The sequence below is a fragment of the Phyllobates terribilis genome, unplaced genomic scaffold (genome assembly GCF_046119375.1).
Source record: "Phyllobates terribilis strain yellow unplaced genomic scaffold, ASM4611937v1 Scaffold_11__3_contigs__length_659146591, whole genome shotgun sequence".
Lineage (NCBI taxonomy): Eukaryota > Metazoa > Chordata > Amphibia > Anura > Dendrobatidae > Phyllobates > Phyllobates terribilis.
In genome coordinates this window covers 106,442,466-106,463,936 of record NW_027362771.1, presented here as the reverse complement: position 1 = coordinate 106,463,936, position 21,471 = coordinate 106,442,466, and the positions used below count along the sequence as shown (strand labels likewise).

The window sequence follows — 21,471 nt, the reverse complement described above, 5'->3', positions numbered from 1 at the left end:
GCCCCCTCACGCCAGCCACGCAGGCCCCTGGACGCCCCTCTACATGCCCCATGCCCCCTCACGCCAGCCACGCAGCCCCCTGGACGCCCCTCTACATGCCCCATGCCCCCTCACGCCAGCCACGCAGCCCCCTGGACGCCCCTCTACATGCCCCATGCCCCCTCACGCCAGCCACGCAGCCCCCTGGACGCCCCTCTACATGCCCCATGCCCCCTCACGCCAGCCACGCAGCCCCCTGGACGCCCCTCTTCATGACCCATGCCCCCTCACGCCAGCCCCGCTACATGACCCATGCCCCCTCACGCCAGCCACGCAGGCCCCTGGACGCCCCTCTACATGACCCATGCCCCCTCACGCCAGCCACGCAGGCCCCTGGACGCCCCTCTACATGACCCATGCCCCCTCACGCCAGCCACGCAGGCCCCTGGACGCCCCTCTACATGACCCATGCCCCCTCACGCCAGCCACGCAGGCCCCTGGACGCCCCTCTACATGACCCATGCCCCCTCACGCCAGCCACGCAGGCCTCTGGACGCCCCTCTACATGACCCATGCCCCCTCACGCCAGCCACGCAGGCCCCTGGACGCCCCTCTACATGCCCCATGCCCCCTCACGCCAGCCACGCAGGCCCCTGGACGCCCCTCTACATGCCCCATGCCCCCTCACGCCAGCCACGCAGCCCCCTGGACGCCCCTCTACATGCCCCATGCCCCCTCACGCCAGCCACGCAGCCCCCTGGACGCCCCTCTACATGCCCCATGCCCCCTCACGCCAGCCACGCAGCCCTCTGGACGCCCCTCTACATGACCCATGCCCCCTCACGCCAGCCACGCAGCCCCCTGGACGCCCCTCTACATGACCCATGCCTCCTCACGCCAGCCACGCAGCCTCCTGGACGCCCCTCTACATGACCCATGCCCCCTCACGCCAGCCACGCAGCCCCCTGGACGCCCCTCTTCATGACCCATGCCCCCTCACGCCAGCCCCGCTACATGACCCATGCCCCCTCACGCCAGCCACGCAGGCCCCTGGACGCCCCTCTACATGACCCATGCCCCCTCACGCCAGCCACGCAGGCCCCTGGACGCCCCTCTACATGACCCATGCCCCCTCACGCCAGCCACGCAGGCCCCTGGACGCCCCTCTACATGACCCATGCCCCCTCACGCCAGCCACGCAGGCCCCTGGACGCCCCTCTACATGACCCATGCCCCCTCACGCCAGCCACGCAGGCCTCTGGACGCCCCTCTACATGACCCATGCCCCCTCACGCCAGCCACGCAGGCCCCTGGACGCCCCTCTACATGCCCCATGCCCCCTCACGCCAGCCACGCAGGCCCCTGGACGCCCCTCTACATGCCCCATGCCCCCTCACGCCAGCCACGCAGCCCCCTGGACGCCCCTCTACATGCCCCATGCCCCCTCACGCCAGCCACGCAGCCCCCTGGACGCCCCTCTACATGCCCCATGCCCCCTCACGCCAGCCACGCAGCCCCCTGGACGCCCCTCTACATGCCCCATGCCCCCTCACGCCAGTCACGCAGCCCCCTGGACGCCCCTCTACATGCCCCATGCCCCGCCACGCAGCCCCCTGGACATGCCCCATGCCCCCTCACGCCAGCCACGCAGCCCCCTGGACGCCCCTGTACATGCCCCATGCCCCCTCACGCCAGCCACGCAGCCCCCTGGACGCCCCTGTACATGCCCCATGCCCCCTCACGCCAGCCACGCAGCCCCCTGGACGCCCCTCTACATGCCCCATGCCCCCTCACGCCAGCCCCGCTACATGACCCATGCCCCCTCACGCCAGCCACGCAGGCCCCTGGACGCCCCTCTACATGACCCATGCCCCCTCACGCCAACCACGCAGCCCCCTGGACGCCCCTCTACATGACCCATGCCCCCTCACGCCAGCCACGCAGCCCTCTGGACGCCCCTCTACATGACCCATGCCCCCTCACGCCAGCCACGCAGCCCCCTGGACGCCCCTCTACATGACCCATGCCTCCTCACGCCAGCCACGCAGCCTCCTGGACGCCCCTCTACATGACCCATGCCCCCTCACGCCAGCCACGCAGCCCCCTGGACGCCCCTCTTCATGACCCATGCCCCCTCACGCCAGCCCCGCTACATGACCCATGCCCCCTCACGCCAGCCACGCAGGCCCCTGGACGCCCCTCTACATGACCCATGCCCCCTCACGCCAGCCACGCAGGCCCCTGGACGCCCCTCTACATGACCCATGCCCCCTCACGCCAGCCACGCAGGCCCCTGGACGCCCCTCTACATGACCCATGCCCCCTCACGCCAGCCACGCAGGCCCCTGGACGCCCCTCTACATGACCCATGCCCCCTCACGCCAGCCACGCAGGCCTCTGGACGCCCCTCTACATGACCCATGCCCCCTCACGCCAGCCACGCAGGCCCCTGGACGCCCCTCTACATGCCCCATGCCCCCTCACGCCAGCCACGCAGGCCCCTGGACGCCCCTCTACATGCCCCATGCCCCCTCACGCCAGCCACGCAGCCCCCTGGACGCCCCTCTACATGCCCCATGCCCCCTCACGCCAGCCACGCAGCCCCCTGGACGCCCCTCTACATGCCCCATGCCCCCTCACGCCAGCCACGCAGCCCTCTGGACGCCCCTCTACATGACCCATGCCCCCTCACGCCAGCCACGCAGCCCCCTGGACGCCCCTCTACATGACCCATGCCTCCTCACGCCAGCCACGCAGCCTCCTGGACGCCCCTCTACATGACCCATGCCCCCTCACGCCAGCCACGCAGCCCCCTGGACGCCCCTCTTCATGACCCATGCCCCCTCACGCCAGCCCCGCTACATGACCCATGCCCCCTCACGCCAGCCACGCAGGCCCCTGGACGCCCCTCTACATGACCCATGCCCCCTCACGCCAGCCACGCAGGCCCCTGGACGCCCCTCTACATGACCCATGCCCCCTCACGCCAGCCACGCAGGCCCCTGGACGCCCCTCTACATGACCCATGCCCCCTCACGCCAGCCACGCAGGCCCCTGGACGCCCCTCTACATGACCCATGCCCCCTCACGCCAGCCACGCAGGCCTCTGGACGCCCCTCTACATGACCCATGCCCCCTCACGCCAGCCACGCAGGCCCCTGGACGCCCCTCTACATGCCCCATGCCCCCTCACGCCAGCCACGCAGGCCCCTGGACGCCCCTCTACATGCCCCATGCCCCCTCACGCCAGCCACGCAGCCCCCTGGACGCCCCTCTACATGCCCCATGCCCCCTCACGCCAGCCACGCAGCCCCCTGGACGCCCCTCTACATGCCCCATGCCCCCTCACGCCAGCCACGCAGCCCCCTGGACGCCCCTCTACATGCCCCATGCCCCCTCACGCCAGTCACGCAGCCCCCTGGACGCCCCTCTACATGCCCCATGCCCCGCCACGCAGCCCCCTGGACATGCCCCATGCCCCCTCACGCCAGCCACGCAGCCCCCTGGACGCCCCTGTACATGCCCCATGCCCCCTCACGCCAGCCACGCAGCCCCCTGGACGCCCCTGTACATGCCCCATGCCCCCTCACGCCAGCCACGCAGCCCCCTGGACGCCCCTGTACATGCCCCATGCCCCCTCACGCCAGCCACGCAGCCCCCTGGACGCCCCTGTACATGCCCCATGCCCCCTCACGCCAGCCACGCAGCCCCCTGGACGCCCCTCTACATGCCCCATGCCCCCTCACGCCAGCCACGCAGCCCCCTGGACGCCCCTCTACATGCCCCATGCCCCCTCACGCCAGCCACGCAGCCCCCTGGACGCCCCTCTACATGCCCCATGCCCCCTCACGCCAGCCACGCAGCCCCCTGGACGCCCCTCTACATGCCCCATGCCCCCTCACGCCAGCCACGCAGCCCCCTGGACGCCCCTCTACATGCCCCATGCCCCCTCACGCCAGCCACGCAGCCCCCTGGACACCCCCCTACATGCCCCATGCCCCCTCACGCCAGCCACGCAGCCCCCTGGACGCCCCTCTACATGACCCATGCGCCCTCACACCAACCACGCAGCCCCCTGGACGCCCCTCTACATGACCCATGCGCCCTCACACCAACCACGCAGCCCCCTGGACGCCCCTCTACATGACCCATGCCCCCTCACACCAGCCACGCAGCCCCCTGGACGCCCCTCTACATGACCCATGCCCCCTCACACCAGCCACGCAGCCCCCTGGACTCCCCTCTACATGACCCATGCCCCCTCACACCAGCCACGCAGCCCCCTGGACTCCCCTCTACATGACCCATGCCCCCTCACACCAGCCACGCAGCCCCCTGGACGCCCCTCTACATGACCCATGCCCCCTCACACCAGCCACGCAGCCCCCTGGACGCCACTCTACATGACCCATGCCCCCTCACACCAGCCACGCAGCCCCCTGGATGCCCCATGCCCCCTCACACCAGCCACGCAGCCCCCTGGACGCCCCTCTACATGACCCATGCCCCCTCACACCAGCCACGCAGCCCCCTGGACGCCCCTCTACATACCCCATGCCTCCTCACACCAGCCACGCAGCCCTCTGGACGCCCCTCTACATGACCCATGCCCCCTCACACCAGCCACGCAGCCCCCTGGACGCCCCTCTACATACCCCATGCCTCCTCACACCAGCCACGCAGCCCTCTGGAAGCCCCTCTACATGACCCATGCCCCCTCACACCAGCCACACAGCCCCCTGGACGCCCCTCTACATACCCCATGCCCCCTCACACCAGCCACACAGCCCCCTGGACGCCCCTCTACATACCCCATGCCCCCTCACACCAGCCACGCAGCCCCCTGGAGGCCTCTACAACATTTATTCACATGGTCAGTTCTCCCCACCTCAGTCCACTCCGGATCCGCATCAGTCCTCACAGCAAAACACGAGTTCCTGAGCAGAGTCCTCGCCAGAGCACAGGTTGTTACACAACTCAGTACAGGAACCTCAGCAGAGTCCTGGAGTCCTCTCCACAGCACAACTCAGGAGCAACTACAGAAACAACTACAGGAGCTCCTCATCACCAGTCCTCCCGTCCCCGCACAACATGCGCACTGCTGCGGCTGCACTGCTAATTTCCACTGGGCTGAGAAGGCTCCGCCCCTTCCGGTGACGTCATGATTTCATGATATCACTCCTCCCCCTCAAGAAATCAACTCCAAACTAGACGCTACCATCAGGAAACCGTTAGTGATGTACTGCGCATGCGCTTAGGGAGAGTCTCGTGCACAACAAAGCCAGCAACTTCCAAATCTCCAGGGCGCGCCCCGCACCGACGTCATCACACTGCGCCGTCGCGATTCTCTTACTCCATTGTATGAGAGAAAAAAATGGCGACCGGGACTGGGAGTAAGTACGGAGGAAGTGCCGTTATCCTCCGTGACAGGCTAACATGGAATATGTATTCATTCACTACAGTTTTATTTCCGGCTGACTATAGCTCTGGTTTTCTCTAGAATACAAGCTGCTGAACATCGGTCCCACGGAGCCATGGTCTATCCGGGAGAAGCTGTGCCTCGCCTCCTCCGTGATGCGCAGTGGCGACCAGAACTGGTGAGTGAGGCCAGTGTATGCCCTGACGGACTGACCAGCCATGTCTGCAGGGTCAGCTCCAGGGGTTGTCACCCAGGTCTCCATGACAACCACCGTGTGCAGTGTGATGTAGCCACAGTAGTTGTTACTCTGCTTTCCCTGCTCCCCATATATCAGAATTAACACCTGCTTGGTTTATGCGGATTGCTGGATCTGTAAAACTAGGAGAATTGCTTAGATGACAATTATAGAGAATGTACCTTTTATTGCTATAATCCAGATTACTCGGGAACAGCAGACACCGAATGGACACAACAGAACTCCCAGACACATCAGATAGTCCACCAATGTCAGAATAGACAACTCAGAGCACCTTCGTCTCAAGCAATATGTTTAAAGAGATTGTCCAGGCCTTGAAGGAAAAGTCTGCTGTGACAACTGCCAAATTGCGAAAGTGTGCGATGCACTAAGTGTCATGATTTCGTTGTGTTCCCCTAGCATGTAGGCAGTCAAGTGACAACATGTATGTGATTTTCATACCAGCAGTCATTTGCCGACTAGATCTACGCTTCTCTCAGTATTGAGAGGAGCCCGGTGAGACTAGCAGATCACATACATGCGGTCACGTAACAGTCCGTTTGCATAGGGAATATGAGGGACTTTTGACAGTGTTACTTTTCTGATAAGACTGGACAACTCCCTTTAAAGCCCATTTAGATGCAACAGTGTATTACTTTGCCATGTAAACCTGCTGGCAATCAACTGATGAACAAGCAAAACGCTTAATTAAGTGATTGGATTGTTTATGCTGGCATAAAATCATGGTTAGGCTATGTGCCCACGATGCAGAAATGCTCTGGATTTTTTCCTGAGTGTTTCTGCATCTCCCCTGGCAGAAAAAAACGCATGCGGATTGTACATGCGGATTGTACATGCGTTTTTCATGCCAGGGACAAGCGGATGTGAAGCATTCTTGACTTGCATTTCCGCATGCGGTTTGACAAGCGCTTTCCAAGCGATTTTAGCATCACTTGGAAAGTGCTTGACAACTTGGTCACGGTATACAAATCCATGCAAACGGCATGGATTTATATAGTGTGACCGTAAAGAATGGTAAAAAATAAATATTATACTTACCTTCTGATGGTCCCCGGAGTCTTTGTCTCTGCTTGCTGACAGCTCGCAGTAGATTTAAGGACCTGCCGACGTCAGCGGTCGCGTGACCCGTCACATGACTAAATGACGTTAGCGCAGGTCCTTTAGTCTACCGCGAGCTGCCGGCAAGCAGAGACAAGTACACCGGGGGCCATCGGAAGGTAAGTATAATATTTATTTTTTATTTTATTATTTTTTTTACAGGTACTATGGTACCTCAGTCCGGAGGAGAGTTTCCTCTTCTCCAAACCCGGGTACCATCCGCACATTGAAACGTTTGGATTCCGCATGTACAGATGCAGTGATGCGGATTCCATGCGTTCCAATGCAAGTCAATGGCGGCGAAAGCTCAGCACTTCCGCAAAATAATTGGTAATGCTGCGTATTTTTCAGCAATGATTATCCGCAGCGGAAATTTCCGCAGCATGTGCACAGCACATGCGGATTATCATTGGGGAACATGGCAGACCTTCTACCAAGCGTTTTTTAAGCGTTTCTGACTTTCTGCAGCGGAATTGCTTAAAAAACGCATAGTGGGCACACAGCCTCAGCATCATCCTGTGTGTACAGAGGCTTTCCTGCCAACACCATGTTTGGGGACCGAAGAATCCTATTAATCCCTTCACCTTTTGGCGATTTTTCATTTTTTTCCTCCCCTTCTTCCAAGAGCCATAACTTTTTTTATTTTTATATATAAAGGCTTATTTTTTGCAGGCTAAATTGTACTTCTGAATAACATCATTCATTTTATCATGTGGTGCACTGGAAAGTGGGGAAAAAAAATTGCCCGTGCATTGAAATTGCAAAACCGTGCAATTTCTCAATTTTTTTGTGGGTTTTTTTTATTTACCATCTTCACTAAATGGTAAAACTGACCTGGCAATATGATTTCCTGGTCAGTATGATCATACAGATACCAAACATGTATAGTATTTTTTATTTAAGTGGTGAAAAAAAATTCAGAGATTATGTGAGGGGAAAAAAAAAAACATTTTCACTTTTCGGGATATGGGGCTGTGTGATGGCTTATTCTTTGCACTCTGAGCTGATATTTTTACTGATACTATTTTGGGGTAGATACAATGTTTTGATCGTATTTTATTGCAATGTTGTGGCGGCCAAAAAAACGTAATTCTGCCTTTTTGATTTTTATCTTGCTTCGCCGTATACCTATCCGATTAAATTGCTTTATATTTTGATAGACCGGACTTTTATGAACGCAGCAATGCCAAATATGTATTTTTTTAATATTTTTTTTTTTAATGGGGCCAAAGAGTGGTGATTTGAATTTTTTTTTCATATTTTTAAACCTTTTTTAAAACGTATTACTGTATTTAATAGTCCGCTTAGTAAACTTAAAACTGTAATCGTCCTATTGGTTGTACTCTACATAGCAGTGCATCAGCACTGTTATGTATAGTGAAAATCAAGATCTATGAACGCAGCTAAACGCTGGCTTTCACAGAAGAATCGTCATGGCAACCCATCAGCGACCCACGATTATGTCACTGGTGTGTGTTAAATTCCGCTGTCAGAGATTGACAGCAGCATTTGACAGGTTAAAAGCCATGGGCGGAGCTCTGCTCCACCCGCAGCTGTTAAATACTCATGATGAGTGATGACATCAGCCATCATTTACCTGGAAAGATGTGGGCTTGGAGTGTGAACCCGCATCAAAGTCAAGGACACGACACATGGTGTAAATGTACGTCATGTATCATGAAGGGGTTAAAGCACTACTCTTGAGTTTTTTTTTTATCTATTTAAAGTTGGAGTCGGTCTTCTGCAGCTTGTGAGCAATCACTGGAGTGATCTGGAAGTCACTACTCAATGGAAGTCTCTGAGAGCCAGAACGAGGCTCACAGACTTGCATTAAGAGCTTGTGACCGTTACCTCTGACTTCCTGTCAGTCAGAAGTTGTGATCACAGAATGGCGGATCGGGACCAGAGCAGCATTGGAAAGAGCTTAAGGAAACAGCCCCACTATCAGTATTTGGTCAGTATTTTTTCTCAGGAGTGGGTGATAAATGTAGAATTAGTGACTTGTTTTTATTATACCTTTTCTCTGATTGTTCCTCACCTGCTTTTGTCTCCCACTCCTGAGAAAAAATACTGACCGAATACTGATAGTGGGGCCGTGGTCTAAGACTGCGACTGGTAAGTATATTACTAGCGGAAGTGAGTTTAAATTAGTGGTATCACTCCTGTACTGCAATAAAAAACAAACGCTGGAATAATCTTTAATGATCGTTCTCTTCCCATTAGTTTCCATAAGCCCATGTAAATACGCACCGCACTTGTATATTGTTTATCATTAAAGGGAATCTGTCACCCCCCTGGGCGATATCAGACCTCTACTATGGGCATACAGGGTATAGAAAAGTAAATCTATACTTACATGTATGGCCTATAGTAGAGGTTTGATTGCAGAGAAATGTGCAAAACCAAGTTGATAAAAAACACATGTTTGGCGTCCCCCAGATGCCAAGTAATCCCTGCCTATGTGCTTATTTACCATATTCCCCCTCTCCCCTGCACGTCACAGGGCCCTGTGACGTACACTGGTCTCCTTCACTTCCTGGGCATGCGCAAAGCGACTCTCACGTAGAGCACGGTTTGTTTCCTCCTGGCCCCCTATGCACTGTGCGGCAGGGTTCTATTGCGCAGGCACCGGGAAGTGACAGCGACTTCCCTGCGCAATAGAACCCCGCGGCGCAGTGCACAGGGGGCCTGGAGGAAACAAACCGTGCTCTAGGTGAGAGTCTCTTTGCGCATGCCCAGGAAGTGAGGGAAACCAGTGTACGTCACAGGGCCCTGTGACGTGCAGGGGAGAAGGGGGGGGGATATGGTAAATAAACACATAGGTGGGGATTTCTTGGCGTCCAGGGGACGCCAAGCTTGTGCGAAACCAAGTTTATAAAAACACTTTTCTCTGCAAGCAGACCTCTACTGTGGGCCATACAGATGTATAGATTTACTTTTCTATAACCTGTATGCCCATAGTAGAGGTCTGATATCTCACAGGGGGCGACAGATTCTCTTTAAGGCTGGGTTCACACGATGCGTTTTTAATGCGTTTCCGCGGCGTTTTTGCAGTTGCGTAAACGCCGCAGAAACGCATTAAAAACGCATGGTAGCAGGGCAGAAATGTTCCCCAATTGAAATCCGCATGTGCTGTGCCCATGATGCGGATTTTTCCGCAGCGTAAACGCTGCGCTCAAAAATCCGCAGCATGTCAATTAATTTTGCGTAAACGCGGCGTTTTCGCCGCCATTGACTTGCATTAGAGCGTGCCAATTCTGCAAGACTGCATTTGTACTTGCGCTATTGGCGCGTTCTAATGTGCGGATGGTACCCGGGTGTAGAGGAGAGGAGAGTCTCCTCCACACCCAGGTACCATTAAAAAAGCTGTAAAAAAAGAATAAAATAAAAAATAAATGTATACTTACCTTCTGTCGGCCCGCGCACCGCTCCTGCTTGGTTCCCGGCACTTGGCAGTGAGTTGAAGGACCTGCGCTGACGTCAGAGTCATGTGACAGGTCACGCGACGCTGACGTCGGCAGGTCTTTCAATTCAAAGTTGCTGGCGAGGGAGAACAGAGTGTAAAGCAGGACAGCGCGGGCCATCAGAGGGTAAAGTATACATTTATTTTTTATTTTTACCATTCTCTCGGGTCACACTATATAAATCCATGCCGGTTGCATGGATTTATATAGTGTGACCTAGTCGTCAAGCACTTTCCAGGTGATGCTAAAATCGCCTGGAAAGCGCTTGTCAATCCACATGCGGAAACGCATGTGGAAACGCATGTGTTTTGTTTTAAATGTTTTATTTAAATTGAATCAAGGACACAGATAACAAATACAAAGTAATCCCATAGGGAAGCAAGATCTGAGAGAACAAAGGAATTATACATACAATAATAGACATGTAATCAAAAATGTAATCTAAAAGGCTAGAAAATGGGAGGGAACTCTGAGTGGAAGGAAGGGAGTTGATTCAAGATTAATGATTTTTTGAGAAATGAACCAGGGATGAGGAGAAGGAGTCAAATGGGTTGGGGGGAGGGGGGGAGGGGAAGGGGGTAGGTCCTGTAGCAAATTAGTGGTCAAATATCGTAATGGAAAAACTAGGAGATTAAGGAGATAAAATTGACAGAACTCCTAAACTTTTCCCAAGGTGCCCATATTTGAGTGAATATAGGGAGGTTTCCTTGTACCAGAGCAGCCACTTCTTCAATGAGGAATAGTTGATCAACTTTAAGAATAAGTTGTTTTTTGTTTGGGACGTTAGTTGAGCGCCAGAATGTAGGAATAAGAAGTTTACCAGCTGATAGAATGAAAAAGGCCAACTTTGAATCGGTTTTCCTGCTTGGATCTAAAGGGAGATTCAGGAAAATATGTTCTGGTGTCAAGGCAGTAAGTAAGTGGAGGACTTCATAAATAGTTTGGGAAACTACCGTCCAGAAAGTTTGGATGGCCTGGCATGACCACCAAATATGAAGGTACGAACCCTGTCTAGTACCACAACGCCAGCATAAGTCTGAGGAGGTGGGAAACCATCTGTGCATCTGAATAGGGGATGTGTACCATTGAGTAAGTGTTTTGTAATTATTTTCCTGAACCCTAACGCATTGTGAGGGGGCATGGGAAAGTTTATAGATCTGTTTAACTTGAGAGTCAGTAAAGGAAGAATCCAGTTCCTTTTCCCAGCTCAGTAGAAAGGCTCTTTTCAGAGAAACATCCCTCGTGTTTAAAATATTATAGAGTGAGGAAAGCAACTTTTTTGGGGTCTTTATTTGTGAGCACATGGATTCAAATATAGTAAGCGGTCTTGTGGAGTCTCCACCAGCAACGAGTTGTCGTATTGTTTTCTTAAGGGATTTGTAATGAATAAAGGTGTAATTTGACAATGTGGGTAATGCCTTTAGATCTTGAAAGGATATAAAGGAGCCTTCGTTATATAATTGATCTATTAAGGGGTGATGTAGAAGGTGAAGAATCGTAATCCAGGTCTGAAGCTATTATGTCGGACACTCGAGTTAGTGGAGATGGGGCTGGCGCAAGGTGGGACACAACGAGTTTCCAATTTTTGACCGAAGCTTTGGTGAGAGGGTTAGAGAATGAAATTTTACTGGTAAGTATGAAAGGGGAAAAAATAATTGAACGCAATTGGATAGGGGACATGTATTCTTCTAAGGAGAGCCAAGGTTTCTCCCTTGGTTTCCGTACCCAATCAATAGTTCTAGACAGTGTGGCAGCTATATAGTAGTTATATATATTGGGAGCTCCCATACCCCCAAGCCTTTTTGGAAATGAGAGAGTGTGAGAGTTTAGTCTCGATCGATGTTTGTTCCAGATATAGTTAAAGAATATAGAGTTGATTTTGTTGAGGAATGATTTTGGAAGGACAATGGGTAACATTTGGAAAAGGTAGAGGATTTTAGGTAGTAAAATACTTTTAATTAGGTTTTTTCTACCCATCCAGGAAAGAAAAGGGGCTCTCCATTTTTTAATCTGATCAGGGATTGTAGTGAGAAGTTTTTTATAGTTTAGATTAAAAAGCTCTTTATTAGACGAGCTTATTTTAATGCCCAAATACTTTATATATTTATCTGGCCAATTAAAGGGAAATTGGGATTTGAGGTGGGCTAGTGTACTTAGAGGAATATTTATTCCCAATGCTTCGGATTTAGTTATATTTATTTTAAAGTTAGACAGGGAGCCATATCGCTCTAAGATTTGCATAATGGCCGGAATGCCTTTGCAAGGTTGCGACATTGTAATAAGAAGGTCGTCAGCAAAGGCCATAGTTTTGTGATGGATTCCTTGTATATGAACGCCCTTTATGTCTTTGCAATCATTAATAGACTTAATCAGAGGTTCCATTACCATTATGAAAAGTAGAGGTGAAAGTGGGCAACCCTGTCTAGTACCATTGTAAATATTAAATGATTGGGTAAGAGTGTTGTTGAGTTTAATCTTGGCGTAAGGGTGGGAGTACATCTGTAGGATAGCTGTCGTCACTGATGGGGGGAAATTAAAGCAATTTAGGGTTTCTTGTAGAAAGGTCCAGTCCACTCTGTCGAACGCTTTCTCTGCGTCCGTGCCAAGTAGCACCAAAGGGAGTTTATGAATAGTAGAATATTGGATCAAGTGAAAGACTCGCCAGGCGTTTTCCTTCCCCTCCCTCCCTCTAATGAAGCCCGTTTGGTCTGGGGAGACCAAATTTGGTAGAAAGTCAGCAATTCGTTTAGCCAACATACTCGCATAAGTTTTAAGATCCACATTTAATAAGGAGATGGGTCTATAATTGCTACAATATTCTGGGTCTTTGCCTTCCTTATGGATAAGAGAAATATGGGCTTCCAGAGTTTGGGGGGGAAAGGAATTACCCCGTAGAACCTCATTACACATTTTGAGAAAAAATGGTTCTAATGTCTTTGAAAAAGTCTTATAGTATACTGAAGGAAGGCCATCAGGGCCTGGGGCTTTCCCCTTAGGGTTGCTAGTCAGAGTGGATCGGACCTCGTCCAAGTTAAAAGGTTTGGAGAGAGCTATTTGTTGTTCCAATGATAATTTAGGTAATTTAAGTTTATTTAGGAATGACTGTATTTCTAGACGTTTCTTTTCTTTTTGTGCGATATAATCTTCACCCTGATGAATCTAGAGCAGAGGTCCCCAACCGCCGGTCCGCGGACCAGGACCGGGCCGTTGGGGTTTTTCAGCCGGTCCGCGGGGAGAGGGTGCCCCTCCAGCCTCCAGCAGGGCCGCCATCAGGGCATGACTGCCCTGACTCCAGTACGGGGCCCGGCCGGTAGGAGCCCCCTCGGAGCCCCCCTCTTGTGCGTCTCTCTCCTCCATGGGGCCCCCGGCCGCATGCTAAGCGCCGGGTCCGGGACATCTTAGCGCTGCGCTGCTGCGGCAGCACCTTCATGATTCCCCTGACTTCCGGTCATGTGACGGCGCCGTCACATGGCCGGAAGTCAGGAGAACCTGGTGTCAGCGATTTGGACGAGCGCCAGGATTCTGCAGGGATCGCATGGGGGTAAGTATAACAAGTTTTATTTTTTTTAAATACAATTAACTAGGAGTGGGGGGAATGGGAGATGCACATGGGGGGAGGGGAGAGATGAGAGATGCACATGGGGGGAGGGGAGAGATGAGAGATCCACATGGGGGGGAGGGGAGAGATGAGAGATGCACATGGGGGAGGGGAGAGATGAGAGATCCACATGGGGGGGAGGGGAGAGATGAGAGATGCACATGGGGGAGGGGAGAGATGAGAGATCCACATGGGAGGGAGGGGAGAGATGAGAGATCCACATGGGGGGGAGGGGAGAGATGAGAGATGCACATGGGAGGGAGGGGAGAGATGAGAGATGCACATGGGGGGAGGGGAGAGATGAGAGATGCACGGGGGGTGGATGAGAGATGCACGGGGGGTGGATGAGAGATGCACGGGGGGTGGATGAGAGATGCACGGGGGGTGGATGAGAGATGCACGGGGGGTGGATGAGAGATGCACGGGGGGTGGATGAGAGATGCACGGGGGTGAGCTGCACATGGGGGGGTGAGAGATGCACATGGGGGGGTTATGTTTACATAACTTTGTTGCCTTATGAAGGGCGGGGGGGGGCCCCCAAAAATTTCTTGCACAGGGGCCCACTACAGTCTGTGTCCGCCCCTGGGATGAAGTAAATGCAGCTGAACAGCAGCTGTCAGGACAGCTGCCCTGTCCTGCTGCAGGGCGTGATGGGGCCTCAGTGATGCGGCTCCTGGCACAGCACATTATGTGGGGCTCCTGGCATAGCTCCTGGCGGGGACCTGGTCTACACTATATGATAAGTATGCACTAAACTCCAAATCCCTCCATTACCCCGCCCCCATATGACCAAAGCCCCGCCCACCCCACCCCACCCCCTCCTTGCTGGGCCATGGAAAAATGATCTTGCTTCAAGCCGGTCCCTGGTGCAAAAAAGGTTGGGGACCACTGATCTAGAGGTTAGAGTAATACTTCAAGAATTCTGTGGAAATTGTTTTGAAATCTGATGAAGATTGGCCAGTGGAAGTTTTTAAAGAATGGATATAGGTTTTAGCTTGTCTGGTTTTAATTAGTGACATCATGAGTTTAGAAGCTTTGTCGCCATGAACAAACATACGATTTCTCCAGTTTAGATATTGTTTTGCGGATTATTTGTTAAGCAGGTCTCTCAATTGTAGACGCTTGGCGGTTAAATCTACCAGACTTTGACGTAGTAAGGTTCTTTTATGTTGTGTTTCAAGAATGGCTATTTCCTCATATAGATCCTGTGTAATCTTTTTGCGTTGTTTATTTAAATGGGAAGCCAAAGAAATCAACTCACCTCTGACTACTGCTTTATGGGATTCCCAGGGGATTGGGTAGCTTATTTCTGGCGTATCATTACATTCAAAGAAATTGGAAAGGGCTATTTGAATTCTCTGTCTATTTATATCGGAGGCTAGGAGCGATTCATTTAATCTCCATGTACGTTGGTTGGAGAAGGGTTTAGAAAGAGGAAAGCAAACTGATACTATAGAATGATCTGAATGGATTGATGGGAGAATTTCTGCTTTTAATGTGTTTGTAAGTAATGACTTTGGCAAGAAAACATAATCAATCCTGTGGTAAGAATTATGGGGATGGGAGAAGAAGGTGAAGTCCAGGTCATTAGGGTGTAGATAACGCCATACATCTAAGAGTGAAAGAGAGTGAAGCGATTTTTTTTTTTAATCCTAATGATATTACGATAGGAGATTGGACACTTTTTTTGAGGTAGAATCAAGAGAGGGGTCCAAGGGGATATTTAGATCACCTCCAAGGATTGGTGTTCCTTCTATAAAGGAATGAAATTTGTTTAATTTCGAAACGATCCATTTAATTTGTTTCTTATTGGGGGCATAAAGATTGCCAATAGTAATTAAGGAACCCGCAAGGAGACCCTTCACAAAAATAAATCTCCCTTCCGGATCAACTATTGAATCAGATAATAAAAAAGGGGAGTTGTTAGCGAATGCTATTGACACTCCTCTTGAGCCTTTTTGCGGGGAGGTGGCGTGAAACCATTGATTATAATAATTTTTTTCAAAGGAAGGAAGTTTTTCCGTTTGAAAATGAGTTTCTTGTTGGATGAGAATGTCATAGCTATCTTTCTTAAATCTGTTCAGAATCTGAGATCTAGGAATTGGGAAGTTTAATCCGTGCGCGTTGAAGTTTGCTAATTTAAGAGTGGCTAGTTTGTCATTTATGAGGGTGTTGGAGGAGGTGGTGGCTTCATTTTTTGTAATTGGAGAGGAGGACCTGGGTGAGGAATAAGAAAAAATATAGGAGGGAATGGGGGAAAAAGGTTGAGTCAATGTTAGGGTAGAGCACATAAATGAGAAATAACATGTAACAGTAAAACATAACATAATTAATATGTTAAGGTTGAGCATCAGACCATGAAGGGAACGTGTTGATGTCATAACAATAAGCTTATAGTAATTAGACCATCTCCGCGTCCCCCGGACCAATCCCGTTAAACCATCCAGCATCAAGTCGTAGCTAGATATCGACAGGAGGGATCCCGTGGGAGGGGAGAAGCCAAACTCTAATAGGAACAAAGGCCTAAAAAATAAAGGCCTAAAACATAATCAAAGGCCTAGAAAATAAACAAGGCAAGTTAAACTCAGGGAGTTGAGAGGCAAAGCGCCGACCTCAACTATGTTGTTACTTCGGAAGAACAAGTCAAGTCTAAGAAACAAATAAGTTCGCGCAATCAAGGAAAAGATGAGATAAGTGAGCCTAGTAATATAGAATATAGTATTACAATAAGAACAAATCCTGAATCATTAATTCATCCGTTATCGCCGTCATCAGGAACGTGTGAAGGCTTCGTTGATCTGCGTCTATGCCTTTGGGTTTTAGATGGTGGGACCACATTCCATGGTGCTGGTTGAGCCAAGGGCTGTAAGGCGGATGAAGACTGGAAAGTCTCTAGGTCAGGATATTTCTCCAGCGTGATCTCAAGTTCTTTGCATACTTTTTGAACATCTGACGAGGTCCTGACTTGAAGGCGTTTGTCTTTGGCCGTTATTGCGATACCGAAGGGAAAAACCCATCGGTATTGAAATTGATTGCGGCGTAGGGCCTCTGTGAATGGTTTTAGTAAGCTTCTTTTGTAGAGGGTTGAGGCTGCAAGGTCTTGAAAGATCAAAATCGGCGAATCTTCAAAGATGATGTTATCAGACTCTCTTGACCTTTTAATTATTAAATCTTTGGTGCGGAAGTCTAAAAAACGACAGATGACATCTCTAGGCGGTTCACCCAATTTAGGCTTGGGTCTCAATGATCTGTGAGCTCTGACTGTCTCAATTTGAGTGGCATCTTCAGAGCGTAGAATTTTAGAAAAGATCCCAATTAATGTCGGGGTTAAAATTTCTGCTGCTATTGATTCAGGAATACCTTTGATTCGTAGATTATTTCTCCTCTCTCTATTTTCGTGGTCCTCTAAAATGGAATGTATATGATTAATTTGTTCTTCTTGGTTATGGACACAGGTTATGGTAGCATTGGCTGGCTGGATTAAAGTAGAATTTGTTGCTTCCAGAGTATCTACTCTGTTGCCAATTTGTATAATTTCTTGTTTGATGTCAGACAAATCTTTTATGACTGGTTCTAGAGTTTTAGCAAGGATTCTTTTAATGAAAGAACGTGAGATTGGGTGAGCAGTTGATAAACTGCATTCTTCTGCGTCGCTATCCATTTCAGAATCAGAGTTGTCAATTGAACGCGAGTCAGAAGGTAACTGGTGTGTAGATTTTGATTGTTTTTTGTTGAGAAATTTGTTTAGGTCAGCTTGTGTGAGGGAGTTACGAGGCCCAGAAATTGCACCTGAGGCTTTTTTGCCGATCTTGAACATTATGACTTGCTTAAATTTGCCTTATTAGGGTAAATGACAAAACATCAGACACGTTCCCTAATGCATAAGGTCGGAGATGAGAGAAAAAAAACCTGTTACATGTTAAAGTGGAGGAGGAAGCGTGGAATTCTCCTTTCTGTTTTTACTGGGGGATTCTGTATGAGATTGAGACAGTTCTATTAAATGACCACTAGGTGTCACTCTTGTTCTTTGGAAGACAGAAATGGAGAAATTCAGATTGCCTGAAGAAATGTATGAGAGACAATCATGGAGCACAGACTCCTGTAAAATCAAGAGTTCACTGGGACAGGGGAAACAGCAAACAGTATATATATCCTCTGTGAACACTTCAGCAAACAGAATGAGTTCTACATCCCCAGCCCTTTCAACCAGCACTTTCTGATCTGTGTCAGTCGAGATAATAAAAGTGACCGGGTTAATCCCAGCGATTATCTGACAACTTGTCGTCTCTCTTTGGGGCACAGTGCAGCTAAGATGGCGGCTGCCGTGGCGGGAAAGCCCCAAACTGCAGGGTCGGAACTGACAGAGCCGCTCAGCAGGGCCCTTGTGCTCAGGAATACGGGAGCAATCAGAACCAGAGTCCCGGGGGTTAACTGGACCAGAGTCTACAACGTGGGTTCGCTCGGCTGCGGGCTCTGGGCAGGTAAGTATGGTAGACCTTCCCCTTCAGGATAAGCGGTGGCGATGTAAAGTAAGAGCGGGGGGCAGCGGTACGTCGTGGACGGGATACGGGGTTCCCAGGTCGGCTGGATCCAGTTCGGTTTCACGGGATGCCTCTGGGTTCAGTCACATTCAGCTGCGGGCCGGCACGTGACACCCGACGGATCTCCCTCTCCAGCACCTTCAGCCGCGCACCCGGCTGCTTTCGGAGGCCTACCTTCTCCCCGCCGTGACACACCGCTGGCTCACCCACCTCAGAGGAGAGACAGGCGGCGTCAGATCAGCTCCGTCATTCGACGGGGACCCCCACACGATGAAGTGCTTTTCAGATCTGCAGCGCGCACGTGGAGAGGGCTGCGGTCCCAGCCCTCACAGTAGGCCTCAAACCCCTATATGGGTGAGACTCACTCAAAAAAGCTCTATTTGGGGACAAAAGAGTCTATGAGAGCCTCCAGAGCTCCTAGATGTATCAGATGGGGAGAAACTCCCTTACAAGTAAGAGGATTGAGGGAGATTAGTCAGCATGCACAGGAGCGCCTCAGGATGTGACTGTCTCCTTCAGTGGCTGGACACGCCCCCCCGTGGAAACGCATGTGAATCCGCATGTATTCCGCAGGAAAAACGCATGTACAATCTGCATGCGTTTTTTCTGCCAGGGAGATGCAGAAATGATGCAGAAATTTTCTGCTTCATTTCTGCATCGTGTGCACATACCCTCCAACATCAGATTGTCTAAATAGGTCCTTAGGCTTTGACTACATCTAGTCTTCCAGCTCTGTCACAGACCTAGGTATAAACTTGGATTTCTCTCCATTGTCTGCAAGACATAGAGTAGCAGGTGTCTTCCATTGCCTGAATGTATACTGTGGATTATAATTTGCCTGTTGTTTTTTTTTAAACTGTATCACCACACAAAAATGTATTTAACCTTCCTCTTGTGTTAGGGTCGTGACTAGTGTTGAGCGATACCTTCCGATATCAGGAAATATCGTATCGGATTGGATCGGGCCGATACCCAAAAAGTATCGGATATCGCCGATTCCGATACCGGAAACCAATGCAAGTCAGTGGGACACAAATATCGGAATGAAAATAAACCCTTTCTTTCCTTGTAGGTTAATTCTACATGAAGGAAAACAACTAAGAATAATGTAGAATGACATGAAAAGCCGGCAATTCATCAGCGGCATACACCGGTACCCGACAATTTACAACAGAAAGAATAGAGCTTCACACATAGATTAGATAGATAGAAACATGTCAGTCACATATATATGAAGTACAGTGACAGTGTTGCTTACTGTATTTGTCATTTAGTGTAAAGGATTTATTTAAAAAAATATTAGTGTTTTCATGCACCGTCTCTTTAAAAAGCCGGCCGGCAATTCAGCAGCGGTACCCGACAATTTATAACAGACAGAATAGAGCTTCGCACATAGATTAGAAAGATAGAAACATGTCAGTCACATATATAAGAAGTACAGTGACAGTGTTGCTTACTGTACTTGTCATTTAGTGTAAAGGATTTATTTAAAAAAATATTAGTGTTTTCGTGCACCGTCTCTTTAAGAAAGCTGGCCGGCAATTCAGCATCTGTACCCGACAATTTAGAATAGAAAGAATAGAGAATCACACATAGATTAGATAGATAGAAACATGTCAGTCACATATATATGAAGTACAGTGACAGTGTTGATTACTGTACTTGTCATTTAGTGTTAAAATAAAGGATTTATTTTAAAAAAAATTGGCGTGGGGTTCCCCTTAATTTTAGGCTCTAGCGGAGGTTAAGCAGACGGCTGGGGCAGATGTTTGAAGCCTGGGAAGGGGGTAATACCCACGGATCTTCCCAGGCTACTAATATCAGCCCCCAGCTGAATACCTAGCCTTTACTAGCTATTAAAATGGGGGAACCCCCCCAAAAAAATAACGTGGGGTCCCCCCTAATTTAATAGCTAGCAAAGGCTAGGCAGACAGCTGGGGCTGATTTTAATAGCCCAGGAAGGGTGCCATGAATATTGGCCCCCTCCCAGGCTAGAAACACCAGCCGTCAGCCGCCCCAGAAATGGCGCATCCATAGGATGCGCCAATTCTGGCACTTAGCCTCGCTCTTCCCACTGCCCTGTAGCGGTGGCAGTGGGGTAATAGGGCTGGGGTTGATGTCAGCTTATAATGCCAGCTGACATCAAGCCCAGGTTAGTAATGGAGAGGCGTCTATAAGACACCCCCATTACTAACCCCATAGTCAAAGTTAAAGAAAAACACAAACACCCAGAATAAAGTCCTTTAATTGAAATAAACACACAATTCTTTATTGTTCTAAATTAAACCATACTTACAGTCACGCCCATTCCAGCTGAAGCCAACGATCTCCTGCAATAAAAGAAAAATAATAAAGCAACCTCATCCTTACCTTTCCATGGTTCCCACGACAGCTTCAGCTCTGCTACATCGAGATGACAGGCTGGACCGCTGCAGAACGCTGCCATCCAGCCTGTCATCCCGCAGACACTGAGAAGCGCAGGCTTGCTTGCACTCCTCAGTGTCTGGCTGTGACGGCATAAAGATGAGCCGAGGTCATGTCCAATGAACTCAGCTCACCTCATGCACGTCACTGACAGCGTGGGAAAATTCTCCTGCACTCAGCGCTTCAGCGTGAGAATTTTCCCACGCTGAAGCGCTGAGTGCAGGAGAATTCTCCCACGCTGTCAGTGACATACATGAGGTGAGGTCATGTCCAATGAACTCAGCTCACCTCATGCACGTCACTGACAGCGTGGGAAAATTCTCTCGCTGAAGCGCTGAGTGCAGGAGAATTTTCCCACGCTGTCAGTGACGTGCATGAGGTGAGCTGAGTTCATTGGACATGACCTCACCTCATGCACGTCACTGACAGCGTGGGAAAATTCTCCTGCACTCAGCGCTTCAGCGTGGGAAAATTCTCACGCTGAAGCGCTGAGTGCAGGAGAATTTTCCCACGCTGTCAGTGACGTGCATGAGGTGAGCTGAGTTCATTGGACATGACCTCGGCTCATCTTTATGCCGTCACAGCCAGACACTGAGGAGTGCAAGCATGCCTGCGCTTCTCAGTGTCTGCGGGATGACAGGCTGAATGGCAGCGTTCTGCTGCGGTCCAGCCTGTCATCTCGATGTAGCAGA

General features: G+C 50.8%; 2 protein-coding genes across 12 annotated transcripts in view; one reads left to right on the top strand and one right to left on the bottom strand.

Annotated features, from left to right (window-relative positions):
• LOC141165651 (uncharacterized) overlaps positions 1 to 5,183 on the bottom strand; it is a 41,250-nt gene extending 36,067 nt beyond the window's left edge. For 3 of the 5 annotated variants that reach the window (XM_073651399.1, XM_073651401.1, XM_073651400.1), the window contains exon 1: positions 4,868 to 5,181. The gene's annotated coding sequence lies outside the window, so the exon portion shown is untranslated. Of the gene's footprint in view, positions 1 to 4,867 lie in introns of all 5 variants that reach the window. The other 2 variants (XR_012251183.1, XM_073651402.1) reach the window with 2 other exon arrangements.
• Positions 5,184 to 5,217: 34 nt separating this feature from the next.
• The window catches only part of BRD8 (bromodomain containing 8), an 86,185-nt gene continuing 69,931 nt past the window's right edge, over positions 5,218 to 21,471 (top strand). For 6 of the 7 annotated variants that reach the window (XM_073651408.1, XM_073651406.1, XM_073651410.1 and 3 more), the window contains exons 1-2: positions 5,218 to 5,372; positions 5,480 to 5,576. In XM_073651408.1, the coding sequence (XP_073507509.1) occupies positions 5,354 to 5,372; positions 5,480 to 5,576 (116 nt within the window). In that variant the 5' untranslated portion in view covers positions 5,218 to 5,353. The remainder of the gene's footprint in view (positions 5,373 to 5,479; positions 5,577 to 21,471) is intronic. The other variant, XM_073651409.1, reaches the window with a different exon arrangement.